Raw genomic sequence first — 23,825 nt, forward strand, 5'->3', positions numbered from 1 at the left:
CAAAGGAAAACAGGAAGGAGGACTGGGTGCCATGGCATACTATCCCACAACTATATAGGTATTATCCCTTCTCAAGAGCAGGATGTAACTATCCTTTCTCTTACTTACATGCATCTTCTTTTTTTTTAATTAATTAAAAAAAAATTCAGCTCCGAATTCTCTCCCTTCTACCTGCCCTCACCTCACCCACTGAGAAAGCAAGAAAAACAAAACCCAATATAAATATGTATAGTCAAATACAACAAATTCCCATATTAGCCATGTCATAAAAAAAAGTTCCACTCTGCCCTTTGAGTCCATCACCTCTAACTGGAGGTGGTAGTATCCCATATGCATCTTCAATCTCTACCTATCCATTGATTGCTTCCCATTATACTTAAGTCTCCTCAATACTAACAAAAGTTTTCACTCATTCTACCCCATTGTATCACTGTCTCATCTCCTTCCTTTCACTGACAAATTCTATAAAAAGTAGACTACATATCTGAATGCAGATTGATGCAATGACTAGTCTTAAATTTGGAAAACTGATAATGACAGTGAAGCAATGGAAAACTATATAGTGGTGTGGAAAGCTATATAAACTTTAATCCCATTGATTTTTTAAAAATCTGTGTTCCTTAACTTTCTTTGTTACAAGAAAAGGTGGGGAGAAGCAGTTACTGGGAAGTGAAATGTTTTTAAAAGGCATCATTATATTTTCTATAATTTACATCTTCATTTCACAACCCTCTCTTTTCAATTTGCAATTTGACTTCTATGTCTCCAACTCTATTGAAACATTCTCTGAATGGTCATCAGTGATATCTTTTTTTTTCATCCTACCTCCTCAGTGACTTCTCTGCAGTATCAAACACTGCTGGTAACCTGTCAACTTCTAGATAATCTCACAGAATGAAAAAGTCAGAAGATATCTCAGACTTTTAGTGTAGACATTCTTAACCTGGCATCTCTGGATAGATTTCAGGGGAGTCTTAGAATGCGGTAATGGGGAAAAATTTTATCTCTATTTTCACTTATTTCTAACTGAAATTTAACATTTCTGACAGTTATTGAAAAATATTATTCTGAGAGGTCCAAATGCTTTATCCAGCTGCCAAAAGGGTTCATGATACACAAAATTTAAGAACCCCTGATCTAGTCTAACCCATACCTGAGCAGAAACCTCCTTTACAATGCCACAGAAAAATTGTCATGCACTATCTCATCCTATGGTTTCCAAAACACCACTCTTCTAGTTCCACATGTTTCCTAATCATTTCCTTCACTGACTCCTCTTCTCCTCAATCCCAAGGTTATGTCCTTGGCTTTCCCTCTTCCCAAGCAAACTCACCTATTCCCATAATTTCAATTGTTCTATGCAGATGCCTCCTAAATCTCTTTCTCTACCTTTGAGCATTCCCCTAAGTTACAGAACAGCACCTTTTTATAGTTTAGACATTTTGGACTATTCAGGACCCCTTTTGAGGTTTTCAAAAGATACAGGAGTGGTTTACCACTACCTTCTCCAGCTCATTTTACAGATGGGGAAATTGAGGCAAACAGATTAAGTGACTTGCCCAGGGTCACACAGATAGGAAGTATCTGAGGCTGCATTTGAACTCAGGTCTTCCTGACTCCAGGCCTGGTACTCTACCCACTGTGGCACCTAGTTGTCCCTCTTTATCCTTAGACACATATAATGTATTTCTCTCACTATTATATGTTAAGTCCATAATCTTATCCCTTAATAACAACATTCTATAGCATTTTGCTTTACTTCTTTTGGGCAATAGCTACACAGTCTAATTTTTTCTAGTAGCAAATTTGTTTTATCATTACAAAAACAGTTATGCAGGTTTTTTTGGTGCTAGTAGAATTCTGCATCTAATAAATCAGGCATATAGAAGGGGGCTGGTCAGTGCTAGAGACAATGTATCACTGAGACATACTAGTCAGGTTTAGAAATCTCAAGGGGAGTGGTATCAAAGCTAAAACTATGTTACATATGGCAAAACTTTGCCTCTATGATACAAAGGTGACATAGATAAAAATATTTCATTAGTATCCTAAATTAGGTTACATATAAAGCTTCTTTAAATACAAAATGAACCAACTGCTGGTCATAATTATCCTTACTATAGTAAAAGCAGCTGCCAAGTTTAAATGTTTTAAATATCTTTATTATTACTATGACATGCTCCTTTAAAAAAAAAAGGTTTTTTCAATTTATTGCATTATGTCCTGCATAGCCTTCTAAATGAGATCCACCATCACCCAAGAGAGTTCAGCCTAATGATCCACACAAGTGGGTAATTTTTTTTTTGTTCAAAGTATGACATGCAGCTAATATAAAGCTAATTTGTCATTATAATACCTTAGACTCAGAAGAAGAAGAGAATGAGTTGCGTTGTATTTGGGAAACTATGCAATGTTCTCAACAATCTCAAACTGAATCTTTAAACAGAAACTCATCTCCTTAATACTAGTATTATTCTGGTATTGTTACACATGAATCACGAAATAGCACATCTCTGAAGAGCCAAAACTGCAGGTGAGCCAAACGGCAATGGAGAGATATTATCGGCAATAGAGGTGACAGTATACTGCCAGTGATAAGTGTCACAAAACACATCATTCAGGAGATGTATGCCTGGAAAACGAGGGAGCCAATCATGCGGCAAGAATGAAAGGTAACAGATGGAGAGCTCAGCGGCTGAACTGGTATTCACATGATGTTAAAGACTGAGAAGGGAGCCTCCGGCATTCCGATTAGACACCTCCTTCCTATCCTCCCCCACTACCTCTCATCCCACCCAATGTAGAAGATTTATAGGAGGACAGAGATAAGACATGCACAGGCTCAGAAAGCAGAGATGAATTGTGATCTATTCTCCTGGAGGGAGAAACAATTAGATCATCGATCCATTAAAGGATTACTACCATAAAACAGAGGGCTAAATAACATATACATACAAATAAATATATGTACATATACGCATATGTATGTGTGAATACATATATACATGCATGCATACATGGGCATATACATGTGTATATATATACATAAATAAAAAAGCTCTACTCACCAAAAGGCCGATCAGTTGATTCATCTTTAATGCCTGTTAAAAAAAAACAACAAAAAGATAGTGATTACGAATTATAATTTTTCATAGTGCTGAAAAACATTACTTAGAAACAACTAATTTTTAGATACAGTCAATCCCCTGACTTATGACTATCTCATATAAATGAAGTGTCACATAATGCTACATTGGGAAGTGGGGTATCCCTCCTAGTAAATCAGTAATCATCGGCTGTGTTTGGGCAAGGGACTCCCTTAATGTCATGGGTACTGTCTATTTGCTTACTATTTATCACGCTTTACTTTCTTTACTCAGAGATATTCTTTTGCTTTTCTCCTCAGTAACTATGTATATTCCACCAAAATCTTCTAGGGAGATTTTGATGGTTGCCCTTCCTAAACTCCAAAGAACAGACTTACTAAATATTCATCTCTATCCCAAGCTTCATCTTCAATTCAGTTTTTAAGCAAGGGAAATGTAATGACTCTATAGCTTGAGTAACCTTATGGTTGGGCCCCCTCTGATCTTGTACCCTGCTTATGGCAACAAGTCTGTTGCCCCTGGGCCTGAATCCCTCCCTTGCTAATTTATCTATATGAAGGATTACAGTCCTATCCTGAACTCTAATACCAGCAGCTGGCTGCCTGAAACTTGCTACTGGACTTACCAGATAAGGACCCCTCTGACTTCCTGGACTAAAGCCTTTTAGCATTCTTCAAGATTTTCCTGATATACAGATAACCTCCATGAAATAATTTGTCTTCTACCAGCCCCTCCTATAGAGTTAGAGTTATAAGGGAGTTCAGAAGTAATCTAGTCCAATCCCCTCATTTTACAGGTGAGAAAAATGAGGCCAAGAAGTATTTAGTGGCTTGCCCAAGGCTACACAGGTACAACATACAGAGCTGGGATTCACATTTCGGTCTCATGACTCCAAATCTATGCTATTTCTACTATACCATGCTGTTATACTTGCATTCCCAATGTCAAGAGATGTTTACATTCCCCTACTAAAACACTTTCTAGTATACTTCTATGGCTCTGTAATGTCATCCATATGGATAATCCCTCCCTTGATGTAGATCATAACCCATCTCTGTCTTGCAGCCTATGCAACTAGTGTCCATGCCCTCCCATAAATCCTTAATTAGGAGTCAACCAAAAGTAGTAAGGGCTTTCCTCTACATCTCTTGAAACAACACATGGGGACTAAGGCATGATGGGGTATGCATGTTTTTTTAATCACTCAATTTCGCTAAAAGACTTCTCCATTTTTTTTCTGGTCATACTTGTATGATGATATTCTTGACCCTCTTCTCTTCACCCTCTATACAGGAGTTCTTATCCTGGAGTATACAGAACCTCCCCCTGGTCGGCCCTCCCCCACCAAAGACTCTCTAAATAGACTTCAGGAAGCCTGTGAATTTGAATGGGAAAAATTATATCTTTATTTTCACTAACTAAAATTTAGCATTTCACTAAATTAAAAAATAATTATAAGGAGCGGTTCACAGGCATGACCAGATTACCAAAGAAGTCCATGACACATACTTGGTGATCACATCAGATCCAATGGGTTAAAATATCATCTGTATTTAGATGCATCCCATATCTATCTATCCAGCTTTAATTCTCTCATGGGATAAAGCCCTATATAACCAACTGTCTTTTGGATATCTTGAGTTGTATGTCCCACAGGCATCTCAAAAACATGCCCAAAACAGAACACATCCAAAACCTACTTTAAAGGCTCCACTATCCTCCCATGCATGCAGATCCTGAACCTCCGTAGCATCCTGGACTCCTTACTCTCATTCACCCCAAATATCTAATCCATTGCCAAATCTTGTCATTTTTATATGCCACTCATATATACATCCCCTTTTTTCTACTCATACAGCCACAAGTCTAATTCAGCTCCTCATCTTATATCTTCTGGATGTGTATAATAGCTTCCTAATTGACCTTGCTGGCTAGTGTCTCTCCACTCCAATCGATTCTCCACCAACCTGCCAAGGTGATTCTTCTAAAGTGTAGGTCTGACCATGTCAACCTCCACTCAATGAACTCCAGTGGCCCTTTATTACCTCTAGGATCAAACACAAGCTCTATTTGGCATTTAAAGCTCTTAACAACCTACCCTTCCACTCATCTTATAATTTTCTCCTTTCTATTCACTCTGTCACACAGGCCTATTTCCTGTTTCCTCCTTGCACAGGACATTCCATTCTCCATTCTCTCTCTACACAAGCTGCCCCCTCCACCTTCTCCTTGGTTTATTCAACTTCCCTTCAAGAATCAGCTCAAACCCTATCTACTTCAGGAAATTTTTCCACATTCCTATATTTTTTTAAATTCAACTTTATGTTACATTAGTTCCAAATTCTCTTCCCTCTCCATGAAGAAGGCAAGAAAGACAAAGTCCATTATAAATAGAAAACAAAATATGCTTCAGTCCCCACTCTGAGTCCATTACTTCTCTATCTGGAGGTGAAAAGCATGTTAATTATGAGTTCTTTGGAATTGTGGATGGTCATTATGAAGATGAGAATTCCCAAGTCTTTCAGAGTTGATGTTCTTTACAGTATTATTGTTACTGCACAAACTGTCTCCTGGCTCTGCTCACTTGACTTCACATGAGTTCATACAAGTCTTCCCAGCTTTCCTGAAATGTTCTTAATTATTTCCTATGGCACCACAATAGTATTCCACGAGATGTATATAACATGATTTGTTTAGCCACTTCCTATTCTTTACTACTACAAAAAAAGCCGCTATAAATGTTTTTTGTACCTATAGGTCTTTCCCCTTTCTTTAATCTACTTGGGGCCACAGACCTAGTAGTGGCATTTCTGAGTCACAGAGTATACACAACTTAATAGCTATTTGGGCACAGTTCCAAATTGCTTTCTACAATGATTGGACTAGTTCATAGCTCCACCAACAGTTCATTAATGTACCTGGTTTTCCATATTCCCTGCATATTTCCTTTTTTGTCCTTTTTTGTTCCTTTTTTGTCATCTTAGCCAATTCAATAGGTGTGAGGTGATGCTTCAGAGTTGTTTTAATTTGCATTTCTCTAACAGCAATTTTATTTTCATATGGCCACTGATAACTTGCATTTCTTCCCTGAAAACTGTTTATTCATATCCTTTGCCCATTTATCAATTGGAGAATGTCTCATTCTTGGAAGTTTGCCTGTTTCCTATATATTTTAGAAATGAGTCCTTTATCAGAGAAATTTGCTACAAAATTTTCCCATGTCCTGACTTTTTTTCTAATTTTAGCTGCATGGGTTTTGTTAGAACAAAAACTTTTCAATATTACATAATCAAAATTATCCATTTTATATGCTGTAAACCATTCTATCTCTTGTTCATTCATAAACTTTTCCTCTAGTTCTGACAAGCACTTTTTTCCCAGCTCCACTAATTTGCTTACTTCACCCTTTATGTCTATTTTGAGCTTATCTTGGTATACAATGTATGTTGGCCTATGTCTAGTTTCTATCAGACTACATTTCAATTTTCCCAAGTTTTTGTCCAAGACCTGAGATCTTTGGGTTTATCAAACATCAGGTTACTGTACTCTTTGCTTCTGTGTATTGTGTAACTAACATATTCCACTGATTAACTTCTTACCCATTATAATTTTTTTTAACACAATTATGGCTTAGTGGTATAATTTGAGATCAGGTATTGCTAAGTATCATTTCTTTCTCGTTAAAAAAAATGGGTTCCTTCGCTATTCTTGAATTTTTGTTCTTCCAAATAAATCTTATTACTTTTTCCAGATCTATAATCTTTTGGTACTTTGGTATGACACAGAATGAGCAAATTAGTTTAGGCAGATTGTAATTTTTGTGATATTGACTTAGCCTACTCATGAGCAACTAATATTTTTCCAATTATTTATGTCTGCCTTAATATATGTAAAGAGTCTTGTTTATGTAGTCCCTGTGTGTCTTGGCAGGTAGACTCTCAAGTATTTTATACCATCTGCAGTTATTTTAAATTGAATTTCTCTATCTCTTCCTGCTGGATTTTGTTTGTAATATATAGAAATGTAGATAACTTGTGTCAGTTTATATCATATCCTGGAACTTTGCTGAAGTTGTTAACTATTCCAATTAGTTTTTCGTTGACTCTTTAGGGCTAAACCATCACATCATCTGTGAAAAATGATGGTTGTCTGTTCTTTGCCTAAGCTTATTACTTTAACTTTCTTCTGTCTTATTGCTATAGCTAGTATTTCTATAACAACAGTGAATAGTAATGGTGATAACGGTACATCCTTGCTTCACTCTTTATTTTACTGGAAAGGCTTCTAACATAACACCATTACAGACAATACTGGCTCCTGGTTTTAGATAGACACTACTTACCATTTTAAGGAGAGCTGTTTATTTCTATGCTTTTTAGTGTGTGTGTGTGTCTGTGTGTTAATTTTAAACAGGAATGTACATTGTACTTTATCAGCTTTTCTACATCTACTGAAATGTTTTTTGTTTTTCTTATTAATATAGCCAATTATCATTATAATTTTCCTAATATTAAACCAGCTCTGTACTCCTAGTTTAAATGCAGTCTGATAATGGGTTTTGATCTTTGTGATATATTGCTGTAATCTCCTTGCTAATATTTAAAATTCTTGCATCAATATTCATCAGAGAAACTGGTCTCATTTTCCTTCTATTTTGTCTCTTCTTGGTTTAGGCATCAAGATCATATTTGTGTCACTGAAGGAATGTGGTAGGACCCCATCCTTAAATATTTTTTCAAACAGTTTAGGTAGTATTGGAATTGATCTTTAAATGTCTGGTAGAATTTATTTGTAAATCCACCCAGTCCTAGGTTGCTTTTTTTTGGGGGGGGGGTAATACATTTATGGCTTGTTCAATTTCTATTTATTTATTTTTTTGTTTTGGTGAGGCAACTGGGGTTAAGTGATTTGCCCAGGGTCACACAGCTAGTAAGTGTCAATTGTCTGAGATCACATTTGAACTCAAGTCCTCCTGACTCCAAGGCTGGAGCTCTATCCACTGCGCCACCTAGCTGCCCTTCAGTTTCTTTTTCTAAGATAGGTTATTTAATTTCCTATTTTGTTAATCTGGGCAATTAATATTTTTGTAAATATTTACATATTTCATTTATATTGCCAGTTTGGCATATAGCTTAATAATTGTATTTCTTCATCAGTTTGTAAATCCACCTTTTTCATTTTTGATACTGGCAATTTAGTTTTCCTTTTTAAAAATCAAATTAATCGCTTATCTATTTTTCTTTAAAAGGCAACATGTAGTTTTATTAGTTCAATTTTTTTTTCCTTTCAATTTTCTTAATCTCTTTGATTTCCAGGATTCCTATTTTGGTGTTTAATTTGGGATCTTAAATTTGTTGGTTTTTGAGTTTTCTTAGTTGTATGCCCAAATCTGCTCTTTCTCCCTTTTATTGATTTAGACATATAAGATTTCCCCTAAGTATTGCTTTGGTTGCATCTTTCAAATTTTAGCATGTTGTCATTATCTTTAATAAAATTACTGATCATTGGGGCATGAAGGTGGTATAGTGGATAGAGCACTGGCCCTGCAGTCAGGAGGACCTGAGTTCTAATCTGGACTCAGACACATAATACTTCCTAGCTGTGTGACTCTGGGCAAGTCACTTAACCCCAACTGCCTCACTAAAAAACAAAAACAAAAACAAAACCTTTTTTAAATTACTGATTGTTCTGTGATTTGTTCTTTGACTCACCCATTCTTTAAGATTAAGTTATGTAGTTTCCAATTAATTTTTAATCTTATGTTTCAAAAGCCCTTTATCAAGTATAATTTTATGTAATATTGCCAGAAAAAACATGCATTTAATATTTTTACTTTTGTGCATGTTTGTGAAATTATTTTATGCCCTAATACACGGTCAATTCTTGTGAAGGTGCTATATACAGCTAAGAAATAGGTACACTCCTTTCTATTCCCATTCCATATTTTCCAGAAGTCTATCATATTGAATTTTTCTAAAATTCTAGGCAACTTCTTAACTTCTTTCTTATTTATTTTATGGTCAGATTTGTCTAGGTCTGAGAGGGGTAAATTGAGGCACTCCACTACAATAATTTTATTGCGTATTTCCTCTACCTCGTTTAACTTTTAAGAATTTAGATGCCATGTCATTTGATGTATATGGGTTTATTATTTATATTAACTCATTTTCTATGGCACCTTTTAGCAAAATGTATTTCCCTGTTTATCACTTTTAATTAGATCTATTTTTGCATATGTCCCTTATATAAACCTTGTGTATATCTATCGGTTTTCAATGTATTTCTTGTAAACATCATATTACTGGATTCTGATTTCTAATCCATTCTGCTAACCTCTTCCATTTTATGGATGAGTTCATCCCATTCATATTCAGTTATGATTGCTATGTATTTCCCCTCATTCTATTCTCTTAAACTTTTCCCTTTTTTTCTATCTTCTTCATAAGTGTGTTTTGCTTCTACTACCTCCTTTAATCTACACTCCCTCTCTCTCTTTTACTTAACTCCTTTCCATTCTTCCTTGTTGGGTAAGACATATTTCTATACTCAACCGTGTGCATATGTATTCTTTCTTCCTTGAACTAGTTCAGATGAAAGTGAGATTCAAGTGTCATCCACTCCCCTGCATGCCCCTTTGTTTGCATAAACTCCTTGTACAGCCCATCTACGTAAGATAATTCTCCCCATTCTTCCTCTCCTTCTCCACCTTTCCATTCTTTTGAGATCATCCAAACAGAAAACAATCAAATCCAGGCCCTCTGTCTAATTAGATTCTTTTTAATATCTCTGGCAATGATAAAGTTCTGAGGGTTTACAATGCATATCATCTCCCCATAAAAGATTGTAAACAATTTCATCCTGTTCAGTTTCTTATTATTTCAGTCATGTTTGCTTTTCTTTGCTTCTCTTGATGCCTGCGTTTGTATCAAATTTTCTACTCAGTTCTTGTCTTTTTATCAGGAATGTTTAGAAGTCCCCCCTAATTAAAGGTCCATTTTTCCATCTTTAGCATTATACTGTTTTGCTTAGTAGGCTATTCTTAGTTGTAAGACTAGATCCTTTGCCTTCCAGAATATCATATTCCAAGTTCTCTGTTCCTTTTTAGTAGTGGCTGCTAAACCTGGTGTAATCCTGACTGTGGCTCTGCAGTACTGGAATTTTTTTTCCTGGCTGTTTGCTGTATTTTTTTTCTTGACCAGGGAGCACTTGATTTTAAGTGTATTATTCTTGGGAGTTTTCATCTTAGGATTTCTTTCAGGAGGTGACCAGTGTATCCTTCCAATTTCTACTTTACCTTCTGGTTCTAAGATAAGATGGGCAGTTTTCTTTGAAATATGATGTCTAGTGTCTCTCTTTCTTTTCATGGCTTTCAGGTCATCCAATTATTCTTAAATGCTCTCTTCGATAAGTTGTTTTTCCTATGAGAAATTATTTCACATTTTCTTTTACTTTTTCGAACTTTTGAATTTTGTTTTATCATTTCTTGATGTCATTTTATATATATATATATAGAGAGAGAGTCATTAGCTTCCATTTGGCCAATTCTAATTTTCAAGGAGTTGGAGAAAATTTTAAATGTGCAATTTTCCAAATGCAATTAAACCCACTCTTCCTTCTTTTTAATTCTGGGTCCAGTTCACTGTTCAACTTTAGAATATAAACAAGTTATATTGTACTGATGAACTAATAATGCATATCTGGATAATACATTTCATCTACTATTTTTATGCATGATAGGTGAAACTTCTGAGTCACTTCAGATTTCATCTGAGAGGCTCTGCAATCTTTTGGCTTTGTTGCTGTTTAGTCATTTTCCAGTCATATCTGGCTCTTCTGGGTTTTCTTGGCAGAGACAGTGAAAGGGTTCGCCATTTCTTTCTCTAGCTCATTTTGCAGATGAGAAAACAGAGGCAAACAGGGTTAAGTGACTTGCCCATAGTCACACAGCTAGTTAATGTCTGAGGCCAGATTTGAACTTTGGAAAATGTCTTCCTGACTCCAGGCCTGACACTCTGTGCACTATGACGCCACCTAGCTGCTCCTGCAATCTTCTGGAGCTTGATTCAATCATCAAAATGTCATTTACAAACAGGAGCATCTATAGGAACATATCATCTATAGGGAATATGCTATTTGGATTTTGTGCTAAATGTTTACCATGACCATGGCAAATACCTTTGATGAGAACATATCTCCATTCTATGTACGTTGCTTAACCTCTTCGCAGCTCAGCTTCCTCACTTGTAAATGAGGGGAATAGGTCAGGAGATCTGAGCTCCCTTCCTGCTCTAAATCTATGATCTTATGACCCGTCTGATATTAAAAAGATGGCCAGAGTTAGCTCTGTTGAATCTATCGAAGAATCTCACATGACCTTAACACATGCATTAAAGACACATTGTATCTTGGAGCATAGCCTTTAAAGCTTCATTTTGCTCTATCAAATTGCTTTCCTACAGTCACAACAAGCACAATGAAATCCTGTAGTCTCTATGCTATTTAGTCAATTATGTAACTACATAAAGATGCGGTCTGCTATAAAATATCATATGTGAAAGCTTGCCTGTTTTGTCCCTGAGTTTTCATAAAGAAAGTCCTTGATAAGTCTGTAAAATTACTATAATAATTAATGATTTTGTAAAATGTAAGCATGTCAGTAGTGACTGACAGCTTCACAATTACCTTTTTCACTAGTAGTTAACATCAATGATTTTTCCCCCAATCATTTCTTTCTCATTTTAAAATACCTTGATGATTGATCCCTTACTGAATGCCCTCAAAAATTGTGACCAATAAGGATCCCCTCTGTGTACAATTTATCTTGTGAAGTTGCTCTTACCACCTTTGCTTTCTTTAACATTATTTCTACTTCCTCATGGAGAAATCTATGATTGTGATGTTATAGTTCAAGTGTGTGGTTTAGCTAATACTGATTGAGAAGTTTGTTGTAGAATCTGAGTGGTATGTTGTTTTTGGTTTCATAACTGCTTAGGAAGGCCTCATTTAATTGGGTCTTTCACTACATTTTCTGTAAATCTATTTCCTCCTCTATTACTTCACTGTTCTATGAGGTAATACTACTCATAACCTATTACAATAAGATGTCCTTGGCTGTCCTGTCATTGCTTTGCAAGGAGATCAAGTGTTTGGTGGTCAAAATGATTTCTACTCTTCTGGCCTCCTCCTCACAGCACTTACACTTGTTTTGTATCAGTGAAACATCTGTAGTTTGTCCCCATGTGGTCCCCACAAATTTTTTTTAAAATTTCTTAACAACGGTAGATATATTTTGAGAATATGAACTCTTTTTAATTTTTCATTTATGGAAGCATCCACAATAGTCAAGAGTTTCTGTGTGACAATGGTTAGATCACATAACCTCCCTGGTTCTGTTTCTCTGTAAAATGAGAGCTGGACTAGATGGCCTCTGAAGTAACTTCCAGTTCTAGAATTATGACTGAATTTCTGTAATAGAATACATGGTTCCAGTTGGAGACACAATGTATTTCTACTAGGAAGCTTGGTAGATGAAAAAAAAAATTAAACGTAATGCTCTGTTACAGGGTTTGGTGGGGGGCAGGGAGACATCAATAAATTTCAATTCCTACATGAAAGAATAGATAAAGAATAGAATTATAGTAAACAGATTTTCTCTGTGTCCACTAATGACAGAAAAAGAAGCAAATAAAGAGAAGTAAAGGGAATTTAGAGTACTCAATAAGAAAGCTTCCTGATTGTAAAAGTTAGGAAATAATTGAAGATATTACTATGATAGTTCCTCACCACCTAGATCTGAAGTCAGTCCTGGTGATTAAAAATTAATTACAATACATAATCACTGAGAAATACAGTGTGTCCCAAAAGTCTTAGAACAGATTTAAGCTCTAGTAGCTCAAAACTGCTCTAATATTTTTTGGGAAACCCTCTATATTCTCTACAGCAAACTTAAAGAGGAAACTTCTCAATACTTAATGATATATTGGTCTATTTTGTCTAATCTCATGTTCAGTTTCCTAACACAATTTTACAGGCTTAGTTTCAGTTCTTTTCTGAGGGACCATGACAAAAGCATACACTCAACGGTGCTATTTGTTAGCTGGCCTCACTAAATCACCTTTTGCCTCAGATAGAGAACTCATTAAGTCAAGCTGCTTCAGGTATATATCTTCAACTAACTAGGCATTCAGAGAACTACCCTCTCTGACCCAAACATAGCTGGATAGTCACTTAATAGGAGTGTTCTCTATCAAGTCAGTTCAGGAATGTTCTCTACTTGACTGTTCAACTGAGATAAAGACAACTTCTGCTCCAAAGAAGCCTAGTATGGCTGGAGTTATTTTCTTCTGGCAGTATCATAGCTAAAACACTGGCCTTGGAGTTAGGAAGACTTGAGGTCTTACCTCAAATATTTAGCAGCTTTATAAACCTGGGTAGATCATGTAAGCTCTCTCTGTTTCAAATTTCTCATCTGTAGCACATACCTGGTAGGGTTGTTAAAATGATCAAATGAAATAATTTATCTAAAGGGATATGCAAACATTAAAGCACTGTTATTAATATCAGATGTCAACTATTGTTATTAAAATGAGGGTTCATAGATTTAGAGCTATAAGGGAGGTTAGAGGTCATTAACCTTCTTATTTTGCAGATGAGGAAAGTGAGGTTCAGAGAAGCTTAATGACTTGCCCAGCTACTACGTATTAGAAACGGGATTTGAACCCAAGTCTTCCTGATGCCAAGTCCAATACTCTAGACAATATCTTGTTATCAAACTGTCCTGCTTAAAGTGCCAGTACTTTTCACAACACATAGATTACCTAAAAATTCCTTTATTTCATATAGCAGGGATGGGGAACCTGCAGCCTCGAGGCCACAAGTGGCCCTCTACATCTTCAAGTGTGGCCCTCTGACTGAATCCAAACTTCACAGAACAAATCCCCTTAATAAAAGGATTTGTTCTGTAAAACTTGGACTCAGTCAAAAGACCACACCCAAGGACCCAGAAGGCCACATGTGGTCTCAAGGCCTCAGATCCCCTACCCCTTTCCTATAGTTTCAGGATTCTGAATACTAACAAAGGTTTTCATAATATTAAGCTATATTTTATAGCCATTTCTGTCACTTAGATATTTTAGAACAATTTCAAGCTGGCATTAAAGGAAATTTATATAAACCTGGCATTACATAGTGGATAAGAAAGCTGGCCTTGGAGTCAGAAATCTTTTCTCTGATACCTACTAGCTGTGTGATTATGAGCAAGTCACTTAATCTCTCAGTGATCCAGACTTTTTTTCCTCCCCTCCCATCTCCCTCTCTTTCTTTTTCTGAGACTAAGTCGGCCTGTCTCAAACAGTCTAGAAGGCCAGAGGTTACTCACAGACTTAACCTCACTTTAATCAGCACGAGAGCACTGACCTACCTGTTTTTCCAACCTATGACCACTGGTTCTCCACTTCTTGGGCAACTGGTAGCTCCCTACATCCAGGGCCTCACCCTATTAACCATCAAACTTAATGTGGACCCCAGATCAGCTCAGCCTACTGCTGCTCAGAACTCCTGAGATGCACCAGCTGCAGCCTCGCTGGTGGCAGGCCACCACTCAAGCCAGGCAACTTTTTAGGATTAAGTACTGAGTTGCATCTGTATTCATGGAGAGGGGGTCTCCCAAGGTTGAAGCCTCCTTAAAAAATTCTACAAAGTAGCATGGTTGATGTGTTTGTTGGTTTTGCTAAACAACATTTTAAAACTTTCTTTTAAAATCTTTCTTATAAGGGATTTTTTTTAGATAAGGAAGAGATATATTTAGAAATGAAGGTGATATAAAGACAAAAGATATCAATTAAAATAAGACTGAAAAAGAAAAAAAATCTATACTGTATATTTTAAATCAGGAATTCTACACATTAAATAATTGAAGTTAATAGTGTTCTGCATTTGTACTACTTACCAGGATGCCCAAGATTATTTAATTCATCTATAATGAAATTAAAGAAACCAGGTTAACTTTATTGTCATTTTATCAATATTGCACCAAGTTAAATCTAATCAAGGAAAGTAGATTCTAAAAAAGAAGCTATATAATTCTTAGCACAGAACTTTCGAAGGATGCACATGTGAGGAACTGAGATACTTAAAGAGGGAGAAAGAATATGTCCTGTTGATGCCATCTGTGATTTCTAACCAATGATTGCTTTTTTCTTGAATTTCACAGTTTTCTCAATGTTTGTCAATTAAGTACAGAAAACATTTTTATAAGAGATTTTGATGGGCAGATTTGGGAGGGTCACATGATCACAGAATTATAGCTAGAAGGGCCTCCTGAGATCATATGGTTCGACACTTTCATTTTGTATATAAGGAAATTGAAGCCCACAGAAGTTCAATGATTTGCCTAAGGTTACATGGCTAACAAGTGGCAGAGTGGGGAATCAAATCCAGGTCTTCTGGCTCCAAATATCATTCTTTTCACTGAAAGAATGGAAGAGCAAGTTTGTTTACTGGATCACCACTGATTTGAAGGCAGTATGGTACCACGGAAAAAGCGCTGACTAGCTCTAGAGTAAGAAGACTTGGGTTTAAATCTCACCTCAGACACTTGTTAATTGTGTGACCTTGGGGAACCCACAACCTCTCCAAGAATTAGTTTCCCTTTCTGTAAAATGACGGGAGATGACCTATGAGATCTCTTCCAGTTCTAAATCTATAATTCTAGGACAGGAAACATGATTTCAAAAATGATTTAATAATAGTCCAAACTGAATAACAAATGGTCTTTAATGAAATGCATAACATGAAACATAGAGTATGCACACATTCTGTGGGTAAAAATAAATATGATAAAGTATACTGTAACTATAATATATTGTTCATAATATTTCTAACCATCAATTATTTTAAAAAAACTTTTAAGTCAAACTTTATTTTGGGAAGAAAAATTGGACCCTAACTTTTCTACTGACATTTTGGGTATAATTTTATATTATGTCATCCTCAGAACTTTTTAAATAACTTTTTGTAAAGTTATTGTTTATAGGATTCATACAAGGACATGGACAGAACAGCACAGGATAAGAAGGTAAAGAAGGGCATCTTTGGAGGGAGTACCCACATTGATGAGATCACAGACGAAAGTATACATATTGTACATACATTGACTACTCATATTATTTATAGTATAGGCATTGACTAAAGACCAAATTGTATTAAAAAGAATTCAATAAAAAGGGAAGCAGAGCAAGATGATTGTTTAGGTGGATCAATTTATATGGAAGACAATAACTAGTTTACATCACAGAAGGCTTTTGAAACTGTTATTAAGCATGTTAGAATTAATTTTAGAAGGCCAACTATATTAATTAGTAAATTCTAGAAATCATGCAATTCATCAATTAATAAATGCTTTTGGATGAGAGTCTGTCAGGATAACTTCAAAGCTTCTTCCCTGGATAATGAACATTTAATGACTCAGTTGAGGATCTTTTCAGGTGCTAGGGGATCATAGTTCACAAACTGTGACTTAGAGACAAGGATTTTATGTCATCAGGCATTAAGACTCCAAAGAATTATAACCATGATTAGGCTTAGAAAAGGGAAATAACATTCCAATAAGAAGTATTATGGAGAGGAATTAGATCAGTAGGAAACCCAGAAAACAAAGAAGTGATTAAGCTTTTCTTAGTATACCTTAGTAGATTCTAACAACTCTATGTAAGTTTGAGAGGCAGGAACTGAAAAAAATACTTGCTAAAACTAAACCACATTTTTCTAATAAAACGGCACTATGCTAAAGAATAATAGTGTAGGTTTTAAATTTAATGACTGCAATTAAAGTAAAATATTTGTTTAAATACTTTTTTTGTTTAGTTCAAAAAGAAAGTTTAAAATCCTTTATTCTCAAATTGTACAAGACAAAAGGTGATACTTTAGATTATTTTAAAGGGTTTTACTTATAAAAATAACTAGGGAATCTATTAATTTACATTTTAAAAGCATACTTAATACTGTTTAACCAGACACCTATGACCACAAACTGTCTTTTTATTTTGCTGCAAGCAAGGCAATTTGGGTTAAGTGACTTGCCCAGAGTCACACAGCTATTAAGTGTCAAGTGTCTGAGGCCGGATTTGAACTCAGGTCCTCCTGACTCCAGATGCTCTATCCACTGGGTCACCCAGCTGTCTCCACCATAAACTTTAAATATGACATCCGAGAAATATTTCCATTTCAGAGGCATATTATTATAGGAGAAAGACATAAAAGAAACTAAACAAGTGTTTAGGAAAAGAGATCCTTCTATCATCTTAGGGTCTTTTAATATTAAGGGTATAAAAACTTCAAGAAAACCCTTGCAACTCATGCCATTCACTTAGGAAAATTACTTGTATACTAAAAATTAAATTACTGCATGAATGGCACTGTAACATCAGAGTCACAATGTTTTGAACAGTTTATAAAATTTTGAAAACCAATAAGAACTGGAAATAAACACGGAACATCCTTAAATCAAAATATTTAATACTTGATTAACCCACTTGTAGCTAGTATTTTTTTCTGTCACTGCACTCACAGTATATCTACAGATAAACCAATGCCAACAGCAATCAGCAAGCAGAATATTTAACTTTCACAACCACGGCATTATACTACCTTCAGTGCATTCCACTGCCTCATCTGTTCTTCCTTGTTTTAGAAAAAACAAATTTGAATGTATTGTAATTCATGTTTTTAGGAAGGGCAAGAATTAAGTACACAAAAATATAAATACTACAGAAGTTGTTTTTGTTAAACCAACATATTAAATGTCAACATTTAGTGTTAATATTTTCTATGAATATATAGAAAATAGGGCTACAAAAGTACATAAATCACAATGGAACCTTGATATCTAAACAGAGCTTTCCTTTACCTTACCATAGCACTTTCATTAAAAATTCTCCATTTAAAATATTTTTCTATTTTATATAAATTTATATGCTAAAACTTGAAACAGAGAGCTCTCTCTATATATACATACCTACATACACATAAGTAACACATACATATATAGTATATGTATCCTCATATATATCTTTTTCAATTCTTTTCACTGTTTTTCCATCTGTATAACTGGCTTTGAACTTAGTATGTAATACTCAGAAAACAGAACACCTTAAAGATATTATTTAATTTCAACAACAAAAGCCAACAATCCTCTAAATCTAACAGGTAACCAACCAATGAGAACAAATGGAAGATATCATAATTGAGTACCAGGCCACAATTACTTCATCTAGAAATTATTCACAAAGGCTTTATCAGGTATCTCATTAGTTGCCAGAAAAGGAGGAATTAAATGAAGCTCAAAAGATTCATATCAATCAATAACCAATAAGAATTAATTAAGTACCTACTATGTACCAGGCACCATGGTAGGTGCTGGAGATATAAGTTCAAAGAATGAAATAATTGCTAGATGTAGTAGTAGTAGTAGTAATAGTAGCAGTAGTAACAAAGAGCACTTATGAAGCACTTTAAGGTTTGTAAAGTGCTTTTTAAATATTATTTCATTTTATCCTCACCACAACACTGGGAAATAGGTGCCAGTATTATCCTCATTTTACAGATGAGGAAACTAAGGCGGACAGATGTTAAAATAATTTGCCCAGGGTTACATAGCTATTAAATTTGAACTCAGGTCTTCCCGACTCTGGGTTTAGCTCTCTATCCTCTTTGACACCTAGCTTCCTGGCACATACTAGGTGTTTAATACTTATTGGTTAATTGACATGAATCCTGTGCAATAAGCTTACATTGGAGGAGACCTGAAGTACATATACAAATTCACAACAGCACAAATATTAAATTAACAAATACAAATATGTATAAAGTAGTTACATACAAGGTAATTTGGGAGGGAAGACTCTAGCAGTATGGTGGATCAGGAAGGCTTCATGCAGATGTTGCTTTTGAACTGCATCTTACAGAAAGAGAGGGACTCTGAGGAGATGAAGAGGGAGTGCATTCCAGGCATGGAGAATAACCAGTGCAAAAGTATGGAGAAACAGATGTAATGTTGTGTATAAGGAAAACAGAGTGACCAGGTTGGCAAGACTGTAGAGTGTGGAAGGGTGAAGCAATGTCCAACAAGACTGGAAAGATAGGTTAGGGCTAGGTTATACAGGGCTTTAAGAGCTAAACAGAAGAGTTTCTTGGTTATCCTATAGGCCAGAGGAAGCCACTGGAGCTAGCTAAATAAATATCACATGCTCCAATTGGTTCTTAAGGAAAATCACATTGGTAGCAGTGTGTAGGGTAGATTGGAGTTATGAGAAACTTCAGACGTGGGGACCATTTAAGGGACTGCTGAAATATTTTAGGTGAGAAGTGATGAGAGCCTAAGGTGGTAGCTGTGTGAACAGAAGGAAAAGGTCAGTTATGCAATGAGAAACAGTAAGGTGTCCAGGGTAATGCTGAGATTATGAACCTGAGACAATGAAAGGATGATGGTGACTTCTACAGAAACAGTTAAGTTTTTAAGAGGGGAGAGTTTAGGGGGAAAGATAACGAGTTCAGGTGCATATCCTTTTTTCCTTGGGATTAAGTTTAACAAAAAACAAACAAACAAAAAAACACAAAACCTTCCATATACATAAGACATGGGAAAACTGACCTGGGCAAAAAACTGGACTTTTATTTGGATGCCTGTGTTAATATAATAAAATCTGAAGTAAAACTTTGCCTCCAAAAAATAAAATGTAATTATGTGAAACCAATTCAATAGTCTAGTTATATTTAAAGGAAAAGAAAATTGCTTTGAAGAATTCTAGTTATTTAAGTGCAGATGAGCCTAATCTTACAACTTGTATTTTTGCAATGATCAAAACAGTATTGCTCACCTACGATGATTTCTACTTTCTTGCTGTCTTGATTGTCATGGTCATTATATACATGACACCAATAGGTTCCCTGATGCTCCAAATCGACATAAGGCACCTATATAAACAAAAGGACACAAAAAATAGCTCCTTAATTTTAGACTTAATTAGAACAAACCAATAACTACCAAAAAAAGGAACAAAAGTAATTCTCTAACAAGATTAGGTAATTTCACAAATTTCTGGATAAGCTTTGTTACATTTCATTAAGTTTGTTATGAGCCAGTAAATGACAAAAAAGTGGGGCTGATATAAAACTATATTATTTAATATTCTGACTATACACCTTGGAAAAGTTTTGGTATCCAAGTGCAGCCATATGTAAGAATCAAAAAGTATTCAACAATAATAATTATGAGATATTAGAGGCAGGGTATTAAAATATCTTTAAAACCAAGAAAGCATATACACATAATTTTATTCTCATGTAACATGCAATAAACTGTTTACTAAAATAGTTATATTTTCCAAATATCATTTCCTTACCATATATAACTTTTTTGTCTCATGTGTTATTGGAAATCCATTTCTGAACCACTGATAATGAGGAATAGGGCTTCCAATAGCCACACACTGTAGAACCAATGTGCTGCCTGGTCTCAACTTTTGGGGTTTTGGTTCAATACAGATTTGTAGTTTGGTTTCAGAGGAGCCATCCAAACTTTCTTAAACAAAAAGAAAAAAGGGATCAAAAATAAATAACATGCACATTCAGTATTTATTCTTCTAAAATCAGAAGTAGTTTACAAAGTTTTCCTGTAGTCTTTATGGCTAGTTTACATTCAAAGATATATTCTACTTATGCATATCAACTTTCTAGGGTTAGAAAGAGTGGTAAGATACATAATCTTGCATTAGTAATTTAACATAATTAGGAGTTTCAAATCATATAAAATGGGGCCACAGCATCTCTAACTTTAGTTCACTGTTAGAACACATCTAGAGATTAGTGATCTGCTATCTCTCCTGTGAGATTTTATTAAACTAGCTATCATGGTGTTTAAAAACCAGCTTCAAAAATTCATCTCAATCCTCTCTTCCCTTGCTCTCAGTACTACAGTCCTTATGCCTTCACATGCTAGAAGTCACAGTCACAGTAACCAAGGTATTAGGTTGAAGGCATTTTGGCACACTCTCTAGGTTACTAATTACATAACCTAGTAATTTACAGAAATATTGAATAGGTTAGGGCCAAGGAACCTGTAGCATACCACTGAAGAGTTCCCAAAGGGTCTATGGGTAAAGTTTATAATCATCATATAGTAAAACCTCATTTATTAAACGATGAACCTGCTGGAATCTTCGATTACTCATTAACATTCCAGGACTGGAAGTAATCAACAATATGATTTAGTGCAAAGATCGCTGGGTTTGAGTTCAGCTGATCTGTGTTAAGATATGGATTTCTGACAAGTCGCCTTTGTGACTCTGATCAAATCACAGCCTTTCTAGGTCTCATTTTCCTGCTCTGTAAAGTAATGAAATTCTATCAGACAGCCCTTCTAGCCCTATATCAACGAACTATGATTCTAAAGGGAAAAACCCCTTTTTGACGGCAAAACATGGAGCAGATAGCCAAGATGAGTCAAAATTATATCTGATGTGTCATGATTATTTAACTTGCTACATACAAGGAAAGGTGCAATATAAAAGTGTGGAGATATCTGTAAAAAGTCTCTTCCCCTCCTGCAAAAGCCAGAAGCATGGGAAAAATGAAAGGGGATAAAACAGCCAAAAGGAAAATCAAAGGGAAAAAAAACAACAATCATCAGCAGTGACAATGACAATCAGAAGTAACAGTAGGAGCATAGAGAAGCAAATGTAATTGAAGGCAATCAGAAACAAACTCACAAAATAATAATGAACGCTGTCATATGTCTCCAAGTCTTTAAAGACTCAAGACACCTCTATTCCCTGTTTATATGAGAATGGGGAAAAGAGTGAAGAAAGCAGTGGTGGTACAACTCAGTGACACTTGAAGGCATCAGTAAGCCACATAAAAGACATACCAATCGATACTGATCAACAGTAGGAGCGACACTAAAACCAGATTAAAGTGGGGAAAGATTTAGTAAAACAAAAATACAACAGAACATAATGTTAATATGTAATTTTCTAAGTCAATCTGAGGCCTAGAAGGATACTTAATGTATGGCTTAGTGGCCCCTATTCTTATGTGAGTTTGACACTAGTGGCCTAGACTGGGGTAGAAATGGGGGGAAGAATAGAATTTTATATATATATATTTTTTATACATACATACATACATATGTGTGTGTATGTGTATATATATATCTGTATATATGTAACCTTACTAACAGATGTTTACCCTAAGTAAACCCTCAATAAAAAGGTGAATTGTGTTCTATAAAGGTCACCAGCTCCCAACCATCCCTCCTTGACTTTAACTCTCATCTTCACCAACTCCTACACTAGTAACTTGAACTCCATCCTAGGAATCACCATAGGTTCTAAAAGAAATTTTTAGAATTTTAAGAAGTTATTATGGGGCATTTGATTTTTATAATTCTGAAGATAGTTTCTATCTTACAAAATGTTTCTGTGATTTGACTTCATATGTATCATTAATCAACATCCTAGAATTCTGGCAAGGTAGTTCTGAAGAAAAATTATTAAAATAATTGTATATGGAATGTATTTTCTGATTAAATACACATTTCCATTATTATTTTAAAATGAAAAAATAATGGCAGTCTTTCTGAACACGTATGCAAATTAGTGTTGATTGTCTGCGGACAGAAAGTATTAAAATCAGTTTCCATGCTATTTGTATTAGAACTACATGGCTTATATTCACAGTGTTTTAGTTTATTTTATATTAGCATTTACCATAAAATCTCTAAATAAAGTCTGTAGCAAGAAAGGTTATTTTTAAATTCATTAAGATGTATACACATTGTTTTAAAAAATACAAATAAAAATTTAAAATATGTATTTTAAAAATAAAAATTTTGCTCTCATTTTTACTCATTATGTTAATAATTTTATTCTTCTACTTAATCAAAATCTCCCATGATTTTTAGAGAGTTAAAAATAAGAAGGGACACAGAATTATAAATATAGGATAAAAGAATCTATTTTAAAATATTTTAACTTTTTTTCTTATTGTACTATCTCCACCACTTCCATTTAAAACTTACTGCCCATATTTATTATCTTTCTAATGTGTATTATATTCTTTTTGAAGCAATCAATAATATTCTTCTTAATCAATCAATCAATCAATCTTTATTAAACTCCTACTCTGTGCAAGGTATTGTCCTAAGTGCCAGGATACAAAGCACATTCAATTTTTTATTCTCCAAAATAATGTGAGGTAATGATCACATAAGTGAAGCTACATATACAAATTATCTACTGGGGACAGTAAAAACTCTAGTACTAGAGTAGAAACTCTAATAGTACAGAGGATGTTAGTGCTAGAAGAGATGCTGGAAGTCATTTAGTCCAAACATCTCATTTTGCAGATGAAGAAACTGAAGTTTAAACAGGTTTAGTGGCTTCTCCAAGGTCACATAGCTAGTTAGGGGCTTATCTAAGACTAGAAAACAGGTCTCCAATATTCTTTCTATTAAATTATACTGCCTTAGAAGAAACTTAAAGGACTATATCCTACTTACGGTGGTGGCATATGAAACTCTGGTTTATACAATAATACCTAGGCATATAATCTATATGGATATTGGTATAAAATCTATTTATTTGGTAGTATCTAGGCACAGATTATATGCTACTATTTAGGCATAGATCATAAACCTAGGTACTACCAAACCAGAACTGAGCT

General features: G+C 34.9%; 1 protein-coding gene across 7 annotated transcripts in view; it reads right to left on the reverse strand.

Moving 5' to 3' along the window:
• The window catches only part of MALT1 (MALT1 paracaspase), an 87,752-nt gene that overhangs the window by 37,767 nt on the left and 26,160 nt on the right, over positions 1–23,825 (reverse strand). For 5 of the 7 annotated variants that reach the window (XM_078153238.1, XM_078153235.1, XM_020994886.2 and 2 more), the window contains 5 exons: positions 20,507–20,685; positions 19,982–20,078; positions 17,754–17,786; positions 15,055–15,081; positions 3,069–3,101 (listed from right to left, as the gene is read on the reverse strand). In XM_078153238.1, coding sequence (XP_078009364.1) covers positions 3,069–3,101; positions 15,055–15,081; positions 17,754–17,786; positions 19,982–20,078; positions 20,507–20,685 — 369 coding nt within the window. The remainder of the gene's footprint in view (positions 1–3,068; positions 3,102–15,054; positions 15,082–17,753; positions 17,787–19,981; positions 20,079–20,506; positions 20,686–23,825) is intronic. The other 2 variants (XM_078153236.1, XM_020994893.2) reach the window with 1 other exon arrangement.

This window comes from Phascolarctos cinereus, unplaced genomic scaffold, assembly GCF_003287225.1.
Source record: "Phascolarctos cinereus isolate Bilbo 61053 unplaced genomic scaffold, phaCin_HiC Scaffold_4;HRSCAF=312, whole genome shotgun sequence".
NCBI classification, from domain to species: domain Eukaryota; kingdom Metazoa; phylum Chordata; class Mammalia; order Diprotodontia; family Phascolarctidae; genus Phascolarctos; species Phascolarctos cinereus.